The sequence below is a fragment of the Callospermophilus lateralis genome, chromosome 15, assembly GCF_048772815.1.
Source record: "Callospermophilus lateralis isolate mCalLat2 chromosome 15, mCalLat2.hap1, whole genome shotgun sequence".
In the NCBI taxonomy this organism is placed as follows: Eukaryota; Metazoa; Chordata; class Mammalia; order Rodentia; family Sciuridae; genus Callospermophilus; species Callospermophilus lateralis.
In genome coordinates, this window is record NC_135319.1 from 42,816,195 (window position 1) to 42,835,628 (window position 19,434).

At 54.6% G+C, this 19,434-nt stretch overlaps 1 protein-coding gene across 1 annotated transcript; it reads right to left on the reverse strand.

Annotated features, from left to right (window-relative positions):
• Window positions 1-11,941: 11,941 nt before the first annotated feature.
• Window positions 11,942-14,763, reverse strand: Prf1 (perforin 1). Its single transcript, XM_077105504.1, has 2 exons — window positions 14,222-14,763; window positions 11,942-13,070 (listed from the first exon to the last, which is right to left on the reverse strand). Exons 1-2 carry the CDS (start codon window positions 14,761-14,763, stop codon window positions 11,942-11,944), a joined length of 1,671 nt encoding a protein of 556 aa, XP_076961619.1.
• Window positions 14,764-19,434: the final 4,671 nt, after the last annotated feature.

The window sequence follows — 19,434 nt, forward strand, 5'->3', positions numbered from 1 at the left end:
CCCACGTCTCCTTGCGGCACCCTGAAGAGTCTCCAGGAAGGTTTGCTGAGGAGGGGAGCGGGTCCCAGCGGGAGCGGGTCTCGTGGGGTGGCAGGTGCAGCAGAGTACGAATGGTGTGCGTCTTTGTGTCCCCACACACCCCACATGGTAGGGTCCCCAGTGCTTCCTGGGTGAACAGAGACTGGACGCCTTCTCCGCCCCTCCCTGCCTCCGCCCCTTCTGCTCTAACGTGGAGTGGAGACTGCCTCCTCCCGCTGCTTCCTCTGAGCAGGGCAGGCTTCCTCAGCCCTCAGTGACAGGCGTCACCCCCTGAGCAGAGGCCATTTCCTGGGTATCGCCTCCAGTCAGGCCTCTTCCCCACGAGTGCTTCTGCGCCCCTCACCTGTTCTGCTGTTCCTGTGGCCAAGCTGTGCACGAGGAACCAGAGACTCAAGGAGGAACCCCCCTTGCCTCAGGGCGCCCAGCAAATACCGCCCAGCACACACCTGGGCCTGTGAAGGCCAGTCTTCCCAATGGGTCTTTTTGCCCAATGTTGTTGATACAACAAAGACAAAGAGCAGGCGAATGCTTTTAGGGTTAGTTGGGAGACCTGACTAGGGAAGAAATGCAGGGAAAAATCTAAGGCACTAAGCTTGTGCAAGCAGCTGGCGGGGTGGCGCACGCCTGTAATCCCAGTGCTCCGGAGGCTGAGGCGGGAGGATCACGAGTTCAAAGCCAGCCTCGGCAACTCAGCAAGGCCCTGAGCAACTGAAGCCCTGCCTCTAACTAAAATACAAAAAAGGGCTGGGGATGTGGCTCAGTGGTTAAGCGCTACTTGGTTTCAATCCCCAGTGCCAAGGGGAAGAAATTAAATCTGTCCAAGTCAAGTCCTGACGTTATGTTCAGATACTTGACACAGGATGATGGGAATCAGCTACCGTCTCGCGGTCGGCTCCCTGCAGCACCTACCTAGAGCTCAGATAAGGAGCCCCGTGATCACTCCTGGCCTACGAACCAACCCATTTGCATGGTTTGTTTAATAAACAAATTTGCATGGTCAAAATGGTCTGCAAAGGGCTTGGAAGCCTCTTGGGTTCTTAAGAGAGCTGAGTGGTTCCTGGCCGTCTCGTCTGACTTGTGGTTGGTTCTGCAAACCTTGGTTTGGTTTGGTTTGGTTTTCCAAATCACAAGCAGATGTGCGTGCCGGGGCCGGCCTGGCTTACACACAGGCCCATCTCTCCTCTGTCCAGCTTGATCCGTCAGCAGTGGGAAGGGGCACCCAGCCCGCTGGACACCTTCCCCAGGGGCGCTCCCAGGGCGGCCTCTAACTGCTGGCTGCTCTTAGCAGCCAGGTTGGGGCAGGGGAGGCTGTGGGAAAGGGAGGGAGGGGCCTCTGGTCCAGTCTGCAGGGCCCGGAGCGAGATGCCCTCCTGAACGGGATCCTGGTTGGAGTGAGTTCTACTCCGTCCCTGTGTAATAGTCCAGACAACTCTACTGCCCTGGGCATCTAAAAAGAACCACAACAAGAACACTCTCCTGTCACCGAGCAGTCAGAGTGACAGAGAAGGAGGGCCAGCCTGCCAAGAATGGTGGTGACATGGGGCTCAGTAAATGCTCCCTGCCTTTCCTTTAGGCTCTCTGGAATTCCCAGGTCCACCTGGCCACCTCCTGTGGTCCAGAAGAGGGCACGGGAGCTGGCACTGCTCACAGGGTGCCCCAGCTCTGGCCCCGGGAGAGCTGTGTGCTGCCCAGGGTGGGGAGGGTCACTTCCCAACACCTGAAGCAGGAGGGCCAGGAACCTCCCAGTGCAAGACGGACCCAGGCGGAGGGAAGGGCGGAGGGAAGGGAGGAAGAGCCCCCTGCCCTGGCTACAGGGAGGAGAGTCATCTAGGGTCCCTCAGTCCCTTCCCTGCTAAGGGAAGACCGAAGGGCACTGTGGACTGGGGCAGGCTGCAGACCTACTCAGAGCCACTGGCCACAAGACACCACTGCTTCACATAGCACTTCGCTCAGCAATTAAATAACTGGGGGACTTTGGGCAAGTGATCAGACCTGAGCCTCGGTTTCCTCATCTGTAAAATGGGGCTCTCGGGAACTCAGAGGAGATAATGCATATTGACTCAGGCCCAGTCCCACGGCCGGCACTTAAGCAAAGGGAGATAAAGGTGAAAGCAAAGCAAACAGAACATCACCGGAAGCCCCTTCCCCACCTTGATGACGTGGAGGATGAGTCTTGGGGGCAGGGACCTCAGAGCAAGTCCTGCTTCCCAAAACATCAGCTCCCTAAGCTGTGGGACGGTTTCCAGGTACAGGGAGGAAGAGTTGGCCTTTCTGGGTGGTGGAGGGCAGCTGCTCGTCTGCAAAGAGAAGCGCCCTAAGGTGAGGAGGCTGGAGCCCAGAGCGTTCCCTCAGCCCAGGGCAGCTCTTCTTGGCTTCCTGTACCAGGAGCAGGGCTCTGGTGTCCCTGGGTCCCCACCCCTGTCCTCCTCCCCTCCCTCTGCTGTCCCTTCCCCTCGCACTTTCCTCAGCACCTGCACCTCCCCTGACCCTGGTCACTCTGTCCTCCACTGTCAGTCACCTTAATTCACTTTGGATTTCCCTTTCACACCAGGCTTTGTGGGAACACTGAGGTGAACAGGCCATGGTCCCTGCTCTCTGTGAGCTCACGGTCCTGTGCAGAGTGGGGGTGGAAATACCTGTCAACATTCACTCGTTCATTTAGCAACATTTATTGAGAACCTACTATGTGAATCCTGAGGCCTCCGCTTTCCATCCTCCCTCCTGCAGGGCGGGGTGTAAGGGAGGGGTGGGGTGTGGCTGGGAAGGCTGGAGTCCCCGTCGCCCTGGCAGGAGTGCCAGAGGACTGCACCTGTGTTCAGGTCCCCATCTGACAGGGCGATGGCGGGCACAGACAGACATGGAGAGCTTAGCTCAAAAGGTAGCGGCAGGGAACAATTTGGTGGCCTCTCAAAATTCTAAATACAGAACTGCCTTATGGCCTAGCAATTTCACCCCTAGAGACATGTGTAAAAGAATTGAATGCAGGGATTGAAATAGATACTGGCCCAACAATGTTCATGACAGCATTATCCACCATAGCTCAAGGGGAAACAAGCCCAGTGTCCACCAGGGTGAATGGATGGACAAAATGTGGGGTAGACACACAGTGGAATATTACTCAGCCAAACACATGAAATTTTGATGCATTCAAGAATGCAGAGGGTTCTTGGAAACATTATGCTAAGTGAAATAAGCCAGGCATGGAAGATAAATACCGCATGATTCCATTATATGGTGTATCCAGGGTTGGCAATTCACAGAGAGGAAAATAGAATAGATCACCAGGGGCTGGAGGGAAGTTTAAGGGTACACCTTTTTTGTTTTGAGGATGATGAAAAGTTTGGGGTCTAGATGGAGGTGAGGGCTACAGCATTGTGAATCCATTTAAGGCACTGAATTGCACACTTGGGGTAAATGTTATGCGTACTTGACATTTTTTTTCCTTTGGTGCTGGGGATTGAACCCAGGACCTTACACATGCAAGACAAACACTCTACCAACTGAGCTATATCCTCATTTTTTTAAGCTTCTTTTTAAAAATAGTTGTTTATTTATTTTAGTTGTAGTTGGGCACGATACCTTTATTTTGTTTATTTAGTTTTATGTGGTGCTGAGGATCAAACCCAGGGCCTCTCATGTGCTAGGCGAGCGCTTTACCGCTGAGCCACAACCCCAGCCCTATATTTTACATTTTGAGAGAAGCTAGTGGCAGGTGGCATGGGGACCTTGCTCCCGCTGAGAGGTGGGTCCTCTGCAGTCACCGTGCAGCATCGTTTGAAAGTGGTCATGGAACCTACAAAGGAGAGCCCTAGGGGAGGCAGTGCAAAATGTGGTAGGGAAACTTCTGGATTCCTCCAGGGGGTGGTGGAGAAGGTTCACCACCAAGATGTGAGGGGAAGCTTCAGAATCCGGGGTGACTTCCTTTCTAGGAAGGAGAGATGTGTAGCTGGGAAGACCAGAGGAGGTAAGACCTAAATGGTGCTTAAAACCCTCTGACGACGCTCAAGAGACGCTGCTGGTTTGTCTCTTCTGCTGTTTGTGAGAAACAACAGGAAGTGGAGGGGCTGGGGAGGAGCCAGGGCGCCCACAATTCCTGCAAATTGGAAAAGTGCTTCACAAAATGAAAACACATGGAGCCCCGAACTCCCGTCTCCTGGTGGAGGGTGGACACGGGCTGCCAGGATGTCCTCACTGGATTTCTGTCTCCTGCTGGTGGCAGGACCTTGGGCAGAGATCCCAGTGCCCCGTGGTGCCGATTCCTGCGAGGAGCAAGGAGAGGGAGACAAGGTGCCTCCCCGGGTCGACCTCGTTCCACGACTGCAGAGTCTCATAAGTAGGTTGGGTTTCCCAGGGGAAAATCCAGTGTCCTGCCAGCGAGATGACGTCACTGTCCTTTGAAGACGAAACAAGGAACCAGCTGTGGTGGAGATGAACTGTGAGTCCAGATGTGCTGTGGAGGCTCCACAGCAAACAAGCCTGGTTCTAGCTTGCAAAACCACCGTGGTGGTTCTGGTCCTGGCTGGCTGGGGTCCAGTGTGTGGCCTTTGGGAAGAGAAAGGCCAAAGGACCTGGGGCCTTCGCAGCAGGAGGGTGGCCTGGTGCCCACCATGTCAGCGTGAAAATGGTGCAGATGCTGTCACTGGCCCTGCTCCTGAGTATCGGGGTGTGACAGCTAGAGAACAGGGGCTGAGGCCCTCCCCCTAGAAGCCATTCTTCCAACCCCCTCAACTTGGAGCCGGGGCCCTGGGGTCTGGAGGAGCGGCTTGACGGGTCGCCAGGTGTTCAAGAGTCACAGAGGTCTCTGTGCAGCTAACCCTAACCCCAACCAGCCGGGAGAATCCTGCCTGTGACCTTGGTCTCAACCAAACCAGACCCTCCCTCTCCTTGCCTACCGTCCTGGGCAGTGCCGTGGCCAGCTGGGCCATGGAAGGACCTCACCAGGCAGTGCAGGAGAGAGGGGAGAGCCCACTCACAGCTAGCGGTGGATCTTGCCCCCCTGGAGTCAGAACCTGCGAGGCCAAGTGGACATCAGCTCTGCCCAGAGAAAGAGGTACCCCAGCTGGATCTGACTCCCGTCCATGACAGATTCTATTGAGAAAAAGTCAGGAGCCACAAAGGGAAGCCATCTCCTTCCACGAGAAGTTCTCATTTCCACTGGGAAGGGGATGAGCGGCCCCACCAGCCAAGTGGTGTGCACCCCTCTGGGGCTCCTTCACAGGAGGAAAGCCAGCAGAGACCACTGCGTGGACTGAACTCAGCCTGCTGCTCCTTCTGCCCCACCCTCCTGGAGACAGGTGCAGACAGAACCCCGGAGCACCTCCAGGGCTGGAGATGTCTTGGGGCCAGAACCTTCCAAATGCAAACCCACTACCTTAGGAGGCAATGAGCTCTCTCTAGGAGGGTCCAAGCAGAGGCTGGAAGATTCCGTGGTGGGGTTCGTTCATCTACTCATTTGTTATCCACCCAATATTTTTCATTCGTCAAATTTATGCCAATCAGATGGGTGCGGTGGTGCACGCCTGTAATCCCAGTGGCTTGAGAGGCTGAGGCAGGAGGATGACGAGTTCAAAGCCAGCCTCTGCAATGACAAGGCACTAAGCAACTCAGTGAGGCCCTGTCTCTAATTAAAATACAGAATGGGGCTGGGGATGTGGCTCAGTGGTCAAGTGCCCCTAAGTTCAATCCCTGGTACCAAAAAAAAAAAAAAAATTATGTTAATCAATTATGCTGGACTAATTGATTCAACCACAGTAAGACAGAAATGGTGCTGAGAGGGAAAATGCTGGGGCCTGCGGAAGCAGAGGAAAGGGGCCATGATCTAGACCTGGCAGTCGGGGAAGGCTTCCTGGAGGAAGACATCATCAAAGGGTCAGAGTGTGAAGGGTGTGACCAAAGGAGGGTACAACAAGTTCAGTGAGGCTGGGCTCAGTGAGGTGGAGGCGGGGTTGAGAGCCGGGGTCAACCGGTGGGACCTGCGGCTCACATGAGGGGTTTATCCCAAGAGCCACAAGGAATCGGGAGTTTTCAGCAAAGCAATGCCGTGGTCAATGAGGGCCACCGCTGGTTTCCCCAGGGCCAGGCCCGGGTCAGGGATTCCAGGGCAAGTAGTTTCTGCAGGAGGCTCTTCCAGAAAATGCCAGTAGAGGAGTGAGGAAGCTAGACAGGGATGGGCAGGGGCCAGCAGCACCCCTGTGGTCCAGCAGGTCACCGCTTGGGCAACTGGAGTGGAGGGCTCTGGGAGCCAGGGTGGGATCTGCCCTGGAGTTAGCTCCTGGACGGGGTGAGAGCTGCGTGTTGCTATGCCAACTCTCATCAGTGGTCAGTCGAAGGTTTGGGGGGCCTAATGGGGAGAGCACGCTATCCCAGCACGTCCAGCCGGGGGCAGGCAGAACAGGCCCCAGGGGACAATCTCCAGGCAGTGATGGGGTTGTATGGGCCCCGAGGGGAGATGGGCAAGTGCAGGCACCCCTGGGTGGGGTGGAGGGTGGGGGCAGACAGGAGCCTGGAGATCAGGGAGCAGGCCCCAGGCAGATGAGTCCAAGCAAGCGTTGTTAGTGACCTGGGCTGGAGAAGCCATGGTTATGAGGACAAGGGGACAAATAATGTAGAAGTGACAGATGTGGGGGAATGAACACTACAGACAGACTTAGAGTAATAGGAAGGCAAGAGAAGCCCCCGCCTCTCAGAGCTGCTGGAGCCCCTCCATCCCCAGGTTCCCCCAACCTAGACTGGCTCTGTCCACCTGTCAGGGGTGCGGGCTCACTGTCCCAGCTTGTCAGCTGCTCTTCAGACACTGTCACAGCCCCCAGAGACGATGAAGGTGTGTGAGGGAGAAAAAGGTAGCCTGCAACCATTTAAAAAGCAAATGCTAAATTACAATTATCTTATATTAGACAAAGGTGCCAAGAACATGCTTTGGAGAAAAGATAGCCTCTTCAACAAATGGTGCTGGGAAAACTGGAAATCCATATGCAACAAAATGAAATTAAACCCCTATCTCTCACCAGGCACAAAACTCAAAGTGCATGAAGGACCTAGGAATTAAACCAGAGACACTGTGCCTAATAGAAGAAAAGGTAGGCCCTAGTCTCCATCATGTGGGATTAGGCCCCAGCTTCCTTAATAAGACTCCTGTGGCACAGAATTAAAATCAAGAATCAATAAATGGATGGACTCAAAATAAAAAGTTTCTTCTCAGCAAAAGAAACAATCTGTGAGGTGAGTAGAGAGCCTACATCTTGGGAGCAAATCTTTACCCCTCACACATCAGATAGAGCACTAATCTCTAGGGTATATAAAGAACTCAAAAAACAAACTCAAATAACCAATCAATAAACAGGTCAAGGACCTGAACAGACACTTCTCAGATGAGGACATACAATCAATCAACAAATATACAAAAAAGTGCTCATCATCTCTAGCAATTAGAGAAATGCAAATCAAAACTACTCTAAGGTTTCACCTCACTCCAGTCAGAATGGCAGCTATTATGAAGACAGACAACAATAAGAGTTGGCGAGGATGTGGGGAAAAGGCATACTGATACATGGGTGATGGGACTGCAAATTGGTGCAGCCAATATGGAAAGCAGTATGGAGAATCCTTGGAAAATTGGGAATAGAACCACCATTGGACCCAGCTATCCCATTCCTAGATCTTCAGCCAAAGGACTTAAAAATAGCATACTACAGGGACACAGCCACCTCAAAGTTCATAGCAGCACAATTCACAATAGCTAAACTGTGGAGCCAACCTAGATGCCCTTCAATAGATGAATGGATAAAAAAAAAATGTGGCATAGATGGAGTTGGAGAAGATAATGCTAAGTGAAGTTAGCCAATCCCAAACAACTAAATGCCGATTGTTTTCTCTGGTATGAGGAGGCTGATTCATACTAGAGTAGGGAGAGGGAGCATGGGAGGAATAGAGGAACTCTAAATAGGGCAGAGGGGTGGGAGGGGAAGGGTGGGGGCAGGGGGTTAGAAATGATGGTGGAATGTGATGGACATTATTATCCAAAGTACATGTATGAAGACACTAATTGGTGTGAATATACTTTGTACACAACCAGAGAGATGAAAAATCGGGCTCTATATGTGTAAAAAAATAAAAAAACAAGCACTGAGCTGTCATCAATGCCAGCCCCGAGTCTAGGAGACGTGACCTGTGTGCGAGTGCGTGTGTGAGATTGAAAAGCGAGGAAAGCCACTCAGCCCGAGCTCCCTCCCAGGATGTCACCTTGACTCTAGTATCTTCCTACACGTCCTCATGCATTCCCCCATCAGACGTGGGGCTCAGGGGCGCATGCTCTGCATGGTGTGCTGGTCACTGGGGGCCTAGGAGCTGGCTCATCGGAGGCTCTCAGTGAGCATCTGTTGAATGATGGGACCTGGCAAATGGTTCCCTCCCTTCTGTGCTCATGCCCTGGGGAGGAAGGTGCTTGGGGACAGGTAAGTGCTAGTTCTAAGGACATGGGCCCACCATGGTGGCAGGAGGACCAGTGTAAAGGGGTGGGGGTGTTGAAGCAGCAAGGAATTTAGTTGCTGGTCATAGAAGTCAAGTTTAAACGAAATAAGTCAATAAATCATAGAAGTCAAGTTTAAATGACAAATAGTCTGTCACCAAGAATACGGACTGAGCACTCCGTCACCAGGGTGCCTGCACAGCCTGAGCCTCCAGGAACAGTGTCACCAAATCTTGCCTCAGGGCTGCTCTGGTGGGGACACTGCTGAGGAGCTCTGGGCGTTGTCACCAGCGGCCCCGAAGCCCCTGGCCCAGGAACTCCTCCTGCCACACTCCAGCTCTGGCTTCCAGGGGCTCCATGTCAGCCTGCCTTCATGGCCGTAGCAAGACCAGCACATCTCCCTGACTCACACCCTCAGCGGGGCTGAGGGCTTTCTCTGGCTGCTGGACCTGCTCCACCTGCTCCTTTGGTGGACCGGGAGTCTGTGGGAATGAATGCCTCCCCCAGAACCCCCTCACCAAGGACTGAGGGCAAGGGGTGTGTCAGTACCCCAGCTCCCCGCCCCCGTGGGGCACACTGGGGTACCCGTTCTCCATCAGCACCTGGAATTCCCCAGGGGGACCCCGCTCCCAGTGGCCCCCCTTGATGAATGGTGGGATAACGTGCCTTTGATCTGCCACCCTCCTGGCACACTTCCGCTGTCCCTCACTGTGTCTCTGCACAGATTCCTTGGTCTCAGCACCTGCTTCTGAGCACATCCCACGCCTGCAGCAGAGCCTCAGACTGGTGGCGCAGCCCTGGGTCACTTCCCACTTACAGTGGAGCTCGGGTGCAGGGAGGCAAGACTTGGGCCTTGTCAGCCTCTGTGGGAGGCGGGCTCTGCTTTCCACCGGGGCTCATGGAGTGGACTATCACTCAGGGTGTCCGTGGGCGGCCAGTGGCAGCCTCCACTACAGTAATTTGCACAGGGTTTAGTTACAGAGATGGCAGTGACAGGAGTCGGGGACAGTGGGAGAAGAGGGGTAGTGGTGCAGCCACTCGGGGTTTGCAGCTGCAGAGCTTCGGTCACCCCTGGTGTGACAAGGGCGGGCTGAGGGCAAGTTCCTGGAACAAGGATAAAGGCCCAGCGGCCTCCCAGACTCCAGCAGGAGGCCCAAGTCCGCCTGCAGAGGACACAGGGAAACAGAGACCCTGATCTCTCCCCTCCCCCGTGTCTCCTGCCCAGGGAGGGGGCTCAGACAGCCTTGCCACTTGGGTGGCTGCAGGGTGGGGACCCGCAGCCCAGTTCTCTTAGGCTTGTCCCGTGTTTTCTGCATGGGTTTATTTTCACCAAGTGAATTCACGGGGGCCGAATGGAAGGTAAATGTGAGTTTTCAAATAAACCCGGGCTCCAGATATGACCAAGCGGCCCCACACCCTTGTGGGACGGAGCTGGAAATGTCCTGGTGGTCTTGAGTTGGGGCTGAGGGCTCCATCGTAGCTGCGCCCCCACAACAGCAGCCCCTTGGCCTCCTCGGCCCCTTTCCCTAACGGCCCTCCTTCCCGGCCCCATCGTCCTTTCTGTAACTGTGTTTAGAGGGACGTGCCCAGGACTCCAAGGCACCTGGTTCTTTCTGCTACTAACTTCCGCCTTGACCACCCGGCAACCCCTTCTTGCTTCTGGGCTGGGGTTTCCTGACCTGGGAGACTGAAGGGCCAGCCAGTCCACTGCTCAGGACCCCCTCCCCAGCCCTGGGGAGGCCCAGCCCCTCAGAGCAGGCCTGAGAGGAGGGGAGGGAAGAGGGTCCTCGTGGAGACCCTGAGGCCCAGGGAGCCCCACCCCGATTCGCGGCTCTACCTTCCCCAAGGGGTGGGGTTGACACTTCGGCTTCAGTCACAGCCTGAGTGACACTTCGAGGTTCCTCCTGTGTTCTTGTTTGTGTGTGTGGCTGTGAATGGAAACGAGGAAGGACAGTGGTTTCTACTGGGCTTCTAGGCCTCGCTCCTTTCTCCTGCCCGACCTGGGGGTTTGGGGTAACTACTTGGCTTTTGAGCTTATGGGTGCTCCACAAACCTCAGAGGGTGATTTGTCAGGAGTATCAAATAGCGTAGGGAGCGGTGGCCATGCCTGAGTCCCCCTGACCCTGTTCGGCCATGTCCTACCACAGCTACAGAGCTGCCCTGAATCTTGCCCCCCAACTCCATGGGCCTATGTACTGAGGCCTGTACCCTAGGCACCCCCCAAAAGGACTACTTCGTTTAACATCAGACCCTGAAATCAGGTTTTCTGCACACCAAGGCCCAGCAGCCCTCAGAGACCACCCTGTTGGAGTGACTGCACTGCCCGCCTGCCTTGTGAGATTTTTCAGCCTGTGCGAACGGGCTCTGTGGGAAGCAGAGTTTTCCGAATGAACATCCCGGCTCAGTGATGGCCTGAAAATATGGTCTCTTTGACCTGTACTACATTTGCCCACAGAGGTTTATTTTTACAACGCGTACAAAGTGAGATGAATTGCCACAGTTAGCAATCAAATTGGAGTTTATGATTGCTTTAAAAAATGAGAAGACCTGGAAGTTCTGGGCTCACATCTTGACCTGGGAAGGTTTGGCTGAAGGAGAGCTGCAGCACGGCCCCGCCCCCACCCCACCAATAAATAAGACTCACACTTGCTAATTCACCACTGTCCACCACCGTCCTCACCTGTCCCTGTTTTCTTCCAGTTGGGAACTGGATGTCTGTGACCACTTATCACTAAGTTTATGCTGCTTTTTCTCAAGCCAGAGGGTTACAAGGAAAGTAAAATATTTCGAGTCTCCACATTTCCAGCAAAAGCAGAAAAGCAGTTTACATGACCTGCCTGCCCATTTCGTATGGGTTGCTGATGTAGAATTTTGGCTCTAGAGGTGGTTTTGTCCCCATTGTCTCCTCTGCCACAACACCACCACTACGGTCACCGTCATATATATCCTATCTATTGGCCTGACGTGTGCAGTGAGCTAGGTCGTGGCAGTCCTCGCTTTGTCTTAGAGATAAAGCAGGGAGACAAAGAGCAAAGGTGTGGTGGTGCACGCTTGTAATCCCAGTGACTTGGGAGGCTGAGGCAGGAGGATCACAAGTTTGAGGCCAACCTTGGCAACTTAGCAAGACCCTGAGCAAGTTTGCAAGACCCTGTCTCAAAATAAAAAAGGACTCGGGATGCAGCTCAGCAGCAAAGTGCCCCTGAGTTCAATCACCAGTACCAAAAAGTAAAAAATAAATGGCTGCAAGGAGGGTTTTGAAAGATGAGCTCTAAGCAGCCTGTGGGACAGTCTACTGACTTTTTGCCCCACCCCTGCCGGAGCTATAGTCTGTGCAGCAGTGACTGCCAGGCTTGGAATGTCGGGGGGCTGGGACAGTTGGGCCAGGGGCCTCAGGGTTGACCTGTAAACTCAGCCACCTCAATGATAAAGCCTGAGCCCTCACCACACGGCCCCGCTGCGGTTCCCTGGAGGCTCTCCCAGAAGCCCCTGGGGGGCATAATCCAGGCAGGTTCCCCCAGCCAGGTGGGGCAAGCACCTGGCCTGGTAGAGGAATTGCAGGTGACCGTGATTCATGTGGCACTGCCCCTCGTGGGAGCCAGACCTTAGAGACCGGTCACAGGAGCCAAGGAGGTCATCATCCCAGCCGTTGTCTGCATCCCAAACCTGCACCCTCAGGGGGCCCCCTGTGGTCAGAAGCACATCCCCGAAGTCCAGCCGAGTCATCCATCTGGGGTTGTTATTGTTCCATACAGTGCCGGTCCTCAGCTCCTGGCCACCAAAGAAGACCTTCACATAGGCGTCTGTAGCACTACCATAGTCTCCCCACAGATTCCACGCTTGGATGATAGTCACCTCCAGCTGTGCCAGGCCCCTCTGGCGTGGACAGCAGTCTTGGTTGGTGACTGCTGAGCCATGGCACACGCACTGGCACGGGTCATGGGGACTTTTCTGCTGCCCAGGCGGGCAGGGCCGGCTGCAGTCCCTCCAACGTGCCTTGCCCATCAGGTACTTGCTCACGGCCTGCCTCAGCGCCTCCCGCCGCGGGTCCTGGCCGTCCACCAGGAAGTGCAGGGGCTCCAGGCTGTAGTCCACCAGGCCGGGGCTGCTGATCAGCGAAGCCACCCAGGCTGAGTACTGCTCGGGCCCAGCCTGGTTCCCGAATAGCAGGTCGCGCCAGGAGGCGTGGCGGCCGCCGACCACCTCGGAGTGGCGCTCGCGGTAGGTCTGGTGGAAGGAGGTTATCATCTTGTGCCGCTGCTTCTTCTCCTCGCAGGCCTTGAACTCGGATGAGGACTCGGCATGGCCACCGATGCTCACCTGGGCCTCCACAGCCAGGCAGTCCCCCACCTCGTCGGCCGTGAGCCCATCCAAGGCCAGTGCACAGGTGCGCAGGGCCGTGAGGGCTGAGACGCGGCCACCCAGCTCCACGGACCGGATGAAGTGGGTGCCGTAGTTGTGGATGAGCCTGAGGTAGTCAGGCTCGGTGGAGGTGTTGAGGTGGGGGGGCAGGTCCCCAAGTGCCCTCTTGAAATCAGGGTGCAGTGGGGGTTTGTGCACCACATGGAAACTGTGGGGAGAGAGAAACAGCAGGTGAGCCCGAGGGTGGGTAGTGGTTTCCCCACTCAATAACTCCCTCAAGACTTCCCAAGTTCAAGTGTGAGTGGGAACAACCAGGACTTGAACTCGGTGCCCTTGGCTCCAATGCCAAAGCTCTGGGGCACTATCACTCCTTGGTGATGATCTACGTGACATAGGTCTTGCCTCATTAAATGAAGCATTGTGTTTTCTGGTTATAAAAGCATGGATGGTCTCTACCTCGCTTTTTTATTGTTGTTTTTGGTACCAGGGATTAAACTCAGGGCCACTCGACCACTGAGTCACCTCCCCACCCCTAATATGTATTTTATTTAGAGACAGCGTCTCACTGAGTTGCTTAGCGCTGCGCTGTTGCTGAGGCTGGCTTTGAACTCACAATCCTCCCGCCTCAGCCTCCCAAGCTGCTGGGATCACAAGTGTGCACCACTGCGCCCGGCTCCCATCTTGCTTTTGAACCTTCACTCATCCGTTCCTCTGGCTCAGGCTCATGTGCCTGGGCTCCCAACTGCTCTGGCCATGCAGGCAGGAGGTGCCCTGCCTCACTGTGGAGGACTCATGGCCCGGGAAATCAGAGGAGTGACTCGGGTGGCCATTGCTTGGTGTGGGACTTGTGTCCCAGGCTCCCTGTTCTATGGGGGCTGGAGTATTGACAGCTGTTGCTTAGTAGGGCCACCCTGACACATGAGCCAGGTGTGAATATTGGTTAAATGGATAAATGAGGCCTAGATCAGATGCCCAAGATCACATAGCAATAAGGAGGGAGGACCCAGCCAGGTCTCTGGTCTCTGTCCCTATCCAGGTAGGACCCCATGGGAGGCTGACAGTGCCCAGGAAGGAGGTGGGTGGGCTCTCAGCACACCTCCCTGGTACCACGTTAGGGCATCAGGCACAGTCTTGCTCACTTTCCCTCTGCCTGGGCTCTCAGTGGCTCTCCTAGATTTGGGCCCTCCTGGATGGGAAGAGGCCCAGGGGCTGTCACCTGAAGCCTGAGAACCAGGTCTCTGGTTTCCTCCTGGTGGGAGCAGCCTCCGAGTCCCCATCCTGCAATTCCAGAGCTCCTAGATGGAACTCAGGGTTTCCCCGTCCTCGTCCACATCACCTGCACCCATCCCCGGCCCTCACCTGTAGAGGCGACACTCCACCGTGTCCGTGCTGAAGCTGTACTGGTCCTGGTGGGTCTTTTGGGCTGCGAAGTCCGCTGCCTTGGAGTGTGAGCCGGCCACAGACATGTGCACTTTGCTGCTGGGCTCGGGGGGAGTCACGTCCAGCCCCACCCGCCAGTCATTGTTGATGCTGGAGGCCGCCTCCCGGGCCACCTCCTCGGTGGAGCTGATTTTGGCCTTGGCTACTTGGCGCCTGCAGCTGGAGCCCTGCCCACGCCAGTGGGTGAGCGCCAGGGGCAAACGCTGCAGAGCGCCCTTCTGCAGGGGGTTTTTACAGAGGGTGCAGGTGCCGTCGGGCCGCAGGAACCTGTGTGTGTCCACGGGGAAGGAGCCGGAGCGGCGGAGGCTGGTCACGTCCACACCTTCCCCAGCCAGCAATGCGCCAGGCACGGGGTCATGGTTTTGCTTGCACTCTGATCGCGCAGCTGTGTAGCAGGAGGCTGGGGCAGGTCGGGGCAGCAACAGGAGGAGAATGCCTCGGAAGAGTAGTTGGGTGCCCATGGAGCTGTGGGAACAGGGAGCTTTGAGCTCTGGGACTCCGGGCAGAGGGAGGGAGGGTGGCTGTGTTCTCTGCCCACCACTGGGGATTACTGGAAGGGCAGGGATTCTCCTAAATGACTGAATGCAGGAGTTGCATCTGTTCTACAGCTCGGTGCAGACAGGCCCAGGGAGTGTGTCTGCCCAGCCCGGCATCCAGCAGGGCTCCTTTGCTAGGAACTTACTAAGGCTTCCCTAATGGGAATCTGGATGGATGTCTTTGTCCCCAGGACACAACTGCTGCTGGTGAGGACGGGGCTCTGGTCTCAGAAGAGGGAACAGTAGCTGGAAGCCTGAGGACCTGCCAAGTCTGGATTCTGGAGGAGATTCCTTTTGGGCTCTGGAACTGCTGGCCCTCTTCCGCCCGATTCTCACTCTGTGTCTCCAGCTCTCATCCCCGTCTCTCCCACCGAGTCCTTAACAGAACCGGGAAAGAAATGAGGCCATGCATGTCCTGCGCTCCCCATTTTCCCTTCGGGGTCTCCCTCTGAGCCTCATTGGAGAGGCATGATGTGCCATGCTGTGGGGGGTGGGTAGACGGGGGAACGGATGGGGGCTGCGTGTGCCCAAGCCCTTGGCTCTGATGGGGGAGGGGCCTTGGATTTGCTATGCACGCCCTTCCTGGTGCCCAGGTCTCCCTTCGGCATTCCTCACCAAGCTCCTGGACATCTGGCAGAGACCTACCTGTTGCCTACATTGGCTGGAAGTTTCTCCCTCCTTCTGAGATGGCTTGGTGCCTACCTATGATTGGGGATCTCCTCTCTCTCTCTCTCTCTCTCTCTCTCTCTGTACTGGGGATTGAACCCAGGGCACTTAACCACTGAGCCACATCCCCAGCCCTTTTTTATATTTTAGATAGTGACAGGGTCTCTCTGAGTTGCTTAGGGCCTCGCTAAGTTGCTGAGGCTGGCTTTGAACACACGATCCTCCTGCCTCAGCCTCCTGAGCTGCTGGGATGGCAAGCGTGCACCACCACACCTGGCTGGAATCTCCTCCCTATCCCCCTGTGACCTGAGCTCCTCAGGGGCCTTTTCTCTCTGGTGCCTGCAGGGACATCAGTTTCTGAGAAAAGGGGGTCATGGAGGACAGGAATGTCCCTTACATGGAGCCTTCCATGCCCAACCCAAAGAGGTGACTTGAAGGTGGAATTCCAGGACCATGCAGGGCTCAGAGGGTGCAGAGGGGAGGGGAGCGTCCCAAGTCCCCCCAGGCAGCCCGCTCAGGGGACCAGCAGGCTTCTGTCGTGACCCTAACCCGATCTCGGTCTCCACCCGGGCACTTGTCCTCTTGGCCATTTTTTTTCAGAAGCTCTAGTTGTTGCTTGAGGGGCTCTTGGAGACCATGAGTGCGACTCCATAATGAGGAAACTGAGGCCAGAGTGCGTCCAAGGCTGCCCAGGGAGGCAGTGAGGGGAGGCCGGGCCCTCTGAGGCCCAGAGCTCGTATCTCACGGGTCAGGGCACTTCCTGCTCCCCAGCTTCCCTGAGAGCGGCAGCCAACCCTCCCACCCAGGACCCCGGCCCTTACCTCCCCTCCGCCCTACCTGGAGTCCTGCGAGAAACTGCCGCGGGGCCGCCGTGCTCCCCGCCGGAGTCTCCTGAAATAGTGGCGTCAGCCCCCCAGGCAGGCTTGCCCCAGCCACGTCACATCACTTCAGCTTCCTGTCCCACCTCCAGCTGTGGCCACAGGTCCCCCAGCACCCACCCTGTCATCGCCTCCTCATCCGGCCCTGCTGACAGCCCGCAGGAAGCAAGCTGAGAGGCCAGAGGCTCATCTGCCACAAAAGCCTGGGCCGCGGGACCCAGGGAGGTACCACAGGGCTTTGTGCTCAACTCTAAGTGAGCCCTGCCCCTTCTGACCTGCACATGACACATGTGCCTAGGGCCGGCTGGCCTCGGGCCTTCGTGAAGAAGAGTCGAGTCAATCCGTGTCAAGTGCTTAGAACTGTGCCTGGCCCTCAGAAGGTGTCTGTATATGTGACTGTCCCCTCCTCCTGGAGCAGTGAGGAGAAAAGGCGTCCAAAGCTGGTGTCCACTTCCTGCCCACCCCTTCATGCCAGCCCTGTCCTGGGCCCAGCAGGCACTGCTGAGAGATCCGAGGGGGAAGGCTGGGGCCTGTTCTCCTCCACTCTCTGCCCTGCCTGAGGTCAGGGAGAGGGGGGTTTCCATGGGGCAAGTGACTCACAGGTCACCTTCTGGGGGGCCAAAGCACACTGATTCTGAGGTGGGACAAAGGGGTGAGTGTGGGGGGGTCAGTTCTCAGTACTTCCAATTGTGTATGTGACAGGAAAAAATAGCCACAAGCCTCAGACCACGTGTGACACCGTGTGTCATGGGTCACGTCTTAGGGTTCATCCCTTGAGTCTCTGTCCCCCCTGCATCCCCGCTCTGACGGGAACAGGGGCTCACACTGCCTTCTCGGAACGGGCCCCATCCTCTCCCCTTTTTCTCCCAGAGACTGCGGCTTCCCGAGCCCCTCCAGCTCCGGCCCGTGGCCTGGCTCAGACACCAGGGCTGGGAGGAGTTTCATTTCCGACATCTGAGGAGGGCCGCGGGAACGCCCATGAAAACCCTGCAAAAATCGATAGGAAACGAAAGCGAGGCTCTAAACAGGCTCTAGTCCCAGCTTCACGGGCAACTTACTGTGGGACTCTTGGCAAGACACTTTAAGCCCTTGCTGAGCCTGAGTCTCCTCACCTATCAAATCAAAGGGAGAACGTTGGGATCCCCAGGAACCCTTCCAACTCATGACGAGACGTGCATTTGGCAGGTGTCCAGTGGCTGGTGTCTATGATGGTGTGGATGCTGCCCATCGAAGAGCCCCATTGACACCCAGGATTACAAGTGGACTTGGCTTCTGGTGACGGCCGTCCTTCCAGGTCAACCTTGTGCTTGAAATGTGCATTAAGCACAGTCACCCTCAGAGACCCAAGTTTCAACAAGGGCACACTTTGTCCCTTGCCGACACCACCCACATGTCCTTTAAAACAACTCTACCGAGATGTAATTCACAAACCGTATATTCACCCGTTTAAAGTCCCCGACTCAATGCATTGTTTTTAGCCTGTTCCCGGAGCTGTCCACCCATGGCCGCAATCAATTTTAGAGCATTTTCATCGCTTCTGAAAGGATTCCCCTGTTCCTGTTGGTAGTCAGTTCTCATTTCCCCCCAACACGTCCATGGGTTCTCCTAGTTTGGACATTTCATCTAAATGGAATCATATGACATGTGACCTTTCGTGTCTGGCTATTTCATTTAACAGAACATCCAAGCTTCATCCGTGCAGTAGCTCTGTCAGTACTTCATTGCTTTTCACAGTTGACTGACTGTTCCAATAGACCACGTTTTGTTCATTCACACATCAGTTGATGGGCTTTGGGTTTTTTCCACTCTTTGGCTATTAGGCATAATGAATCATGCTGCTATGAACATTGGTGTTCAAGTTTTTGCGTGAGCCTACGTTTTCTTTCTTTCTTTTTTTTCTTCCTTTTTTTAGTATCAGGGATTGAACCCAGGGGTGCTTAACCACAGAGCCACATCCCCACCCTTTTTAAATATTTTAATTAGAGACAGGGTTTAGCAACAATTAAATTGCTTAGGGCCTTGCTAAATTGCGGAGGCTGGCTTTGAACTCAAGATCCTCCTGCCTCAGATTCCCAAACTGCTGGGATTAAGGCAGGTGCCCCTGTGCTCAGCTGAACGAACATGTTTCATTGTTCTTGAGCTTGTACCTTGAGTGGAATTGCTGGGTCCCGTGGAAACCCTGGGTTTTTACAGTTTTAGAAACTATTTTCCATACATTCCTAACAGCAGCATGTGAGGATTCCAATTTCTCCACCTCCTTTCCCACCCTTATTTGTCATTTTTATTACAGCCATCCGAGTAGGTATAAAGTGGTATCTCCTTGTGGTTTTGATTTGAATTTTCTAATAGTTAATGGCACATGGTTTTCCATGTGCTTATGAGCTTTTTGTTTATTTTCTTTGAAGAAATGTCTCCTGAAGTGCATTTTTGAAATGAGTTGTCTTTTTATTGTTGAGCTCTCCTAGTTCTTTTTATGTTTTGGATTCTAGAACCTTATCAGATATGTGATTTGCAAATATTTTCTTCTATTCTGAGTGGCATTCTCATTTTTTTAGATGGTGTCCTTTTGAAGCACAAACATATTTCATTTTGACGAAGTCCAATGTATCTATTTTCTCTTTTTGCTTGTAGTTCTTATGTCATATCTAAGAAGGTTCGGTCTAACCCAAGGCTACGGAGATTTACTCTGATGTTCTCTACTAACCGTTTTGCAGTTTTAGATCTATGGTCCATTTGGAGTTCATCTTTGTATATGGAAAAGCATCCAATTTCATTCTTTTCCATGTGGTTTTCCAAATGGTTCTGATCCTTTTAAGGTTGCAATTTGTGTGTGTGTGTGTGTGTGTGTGTGTGTGTGTGTGTGCATATTGCTGGGGAAAACGGAACCCAGGGCCTTGAGCACGCTAGGCAAGTGCTCTAATACTGAGCCACATCACTAGCCCTCAGAATTTCATTTTTTTTAAAATTGCTTTTTAGTTGTAGATGGACACAAACCTTTTATCTATTTCTTTATTTTTATGTGGTGCTGAGGATAGAACCCAGTGCCTCACAT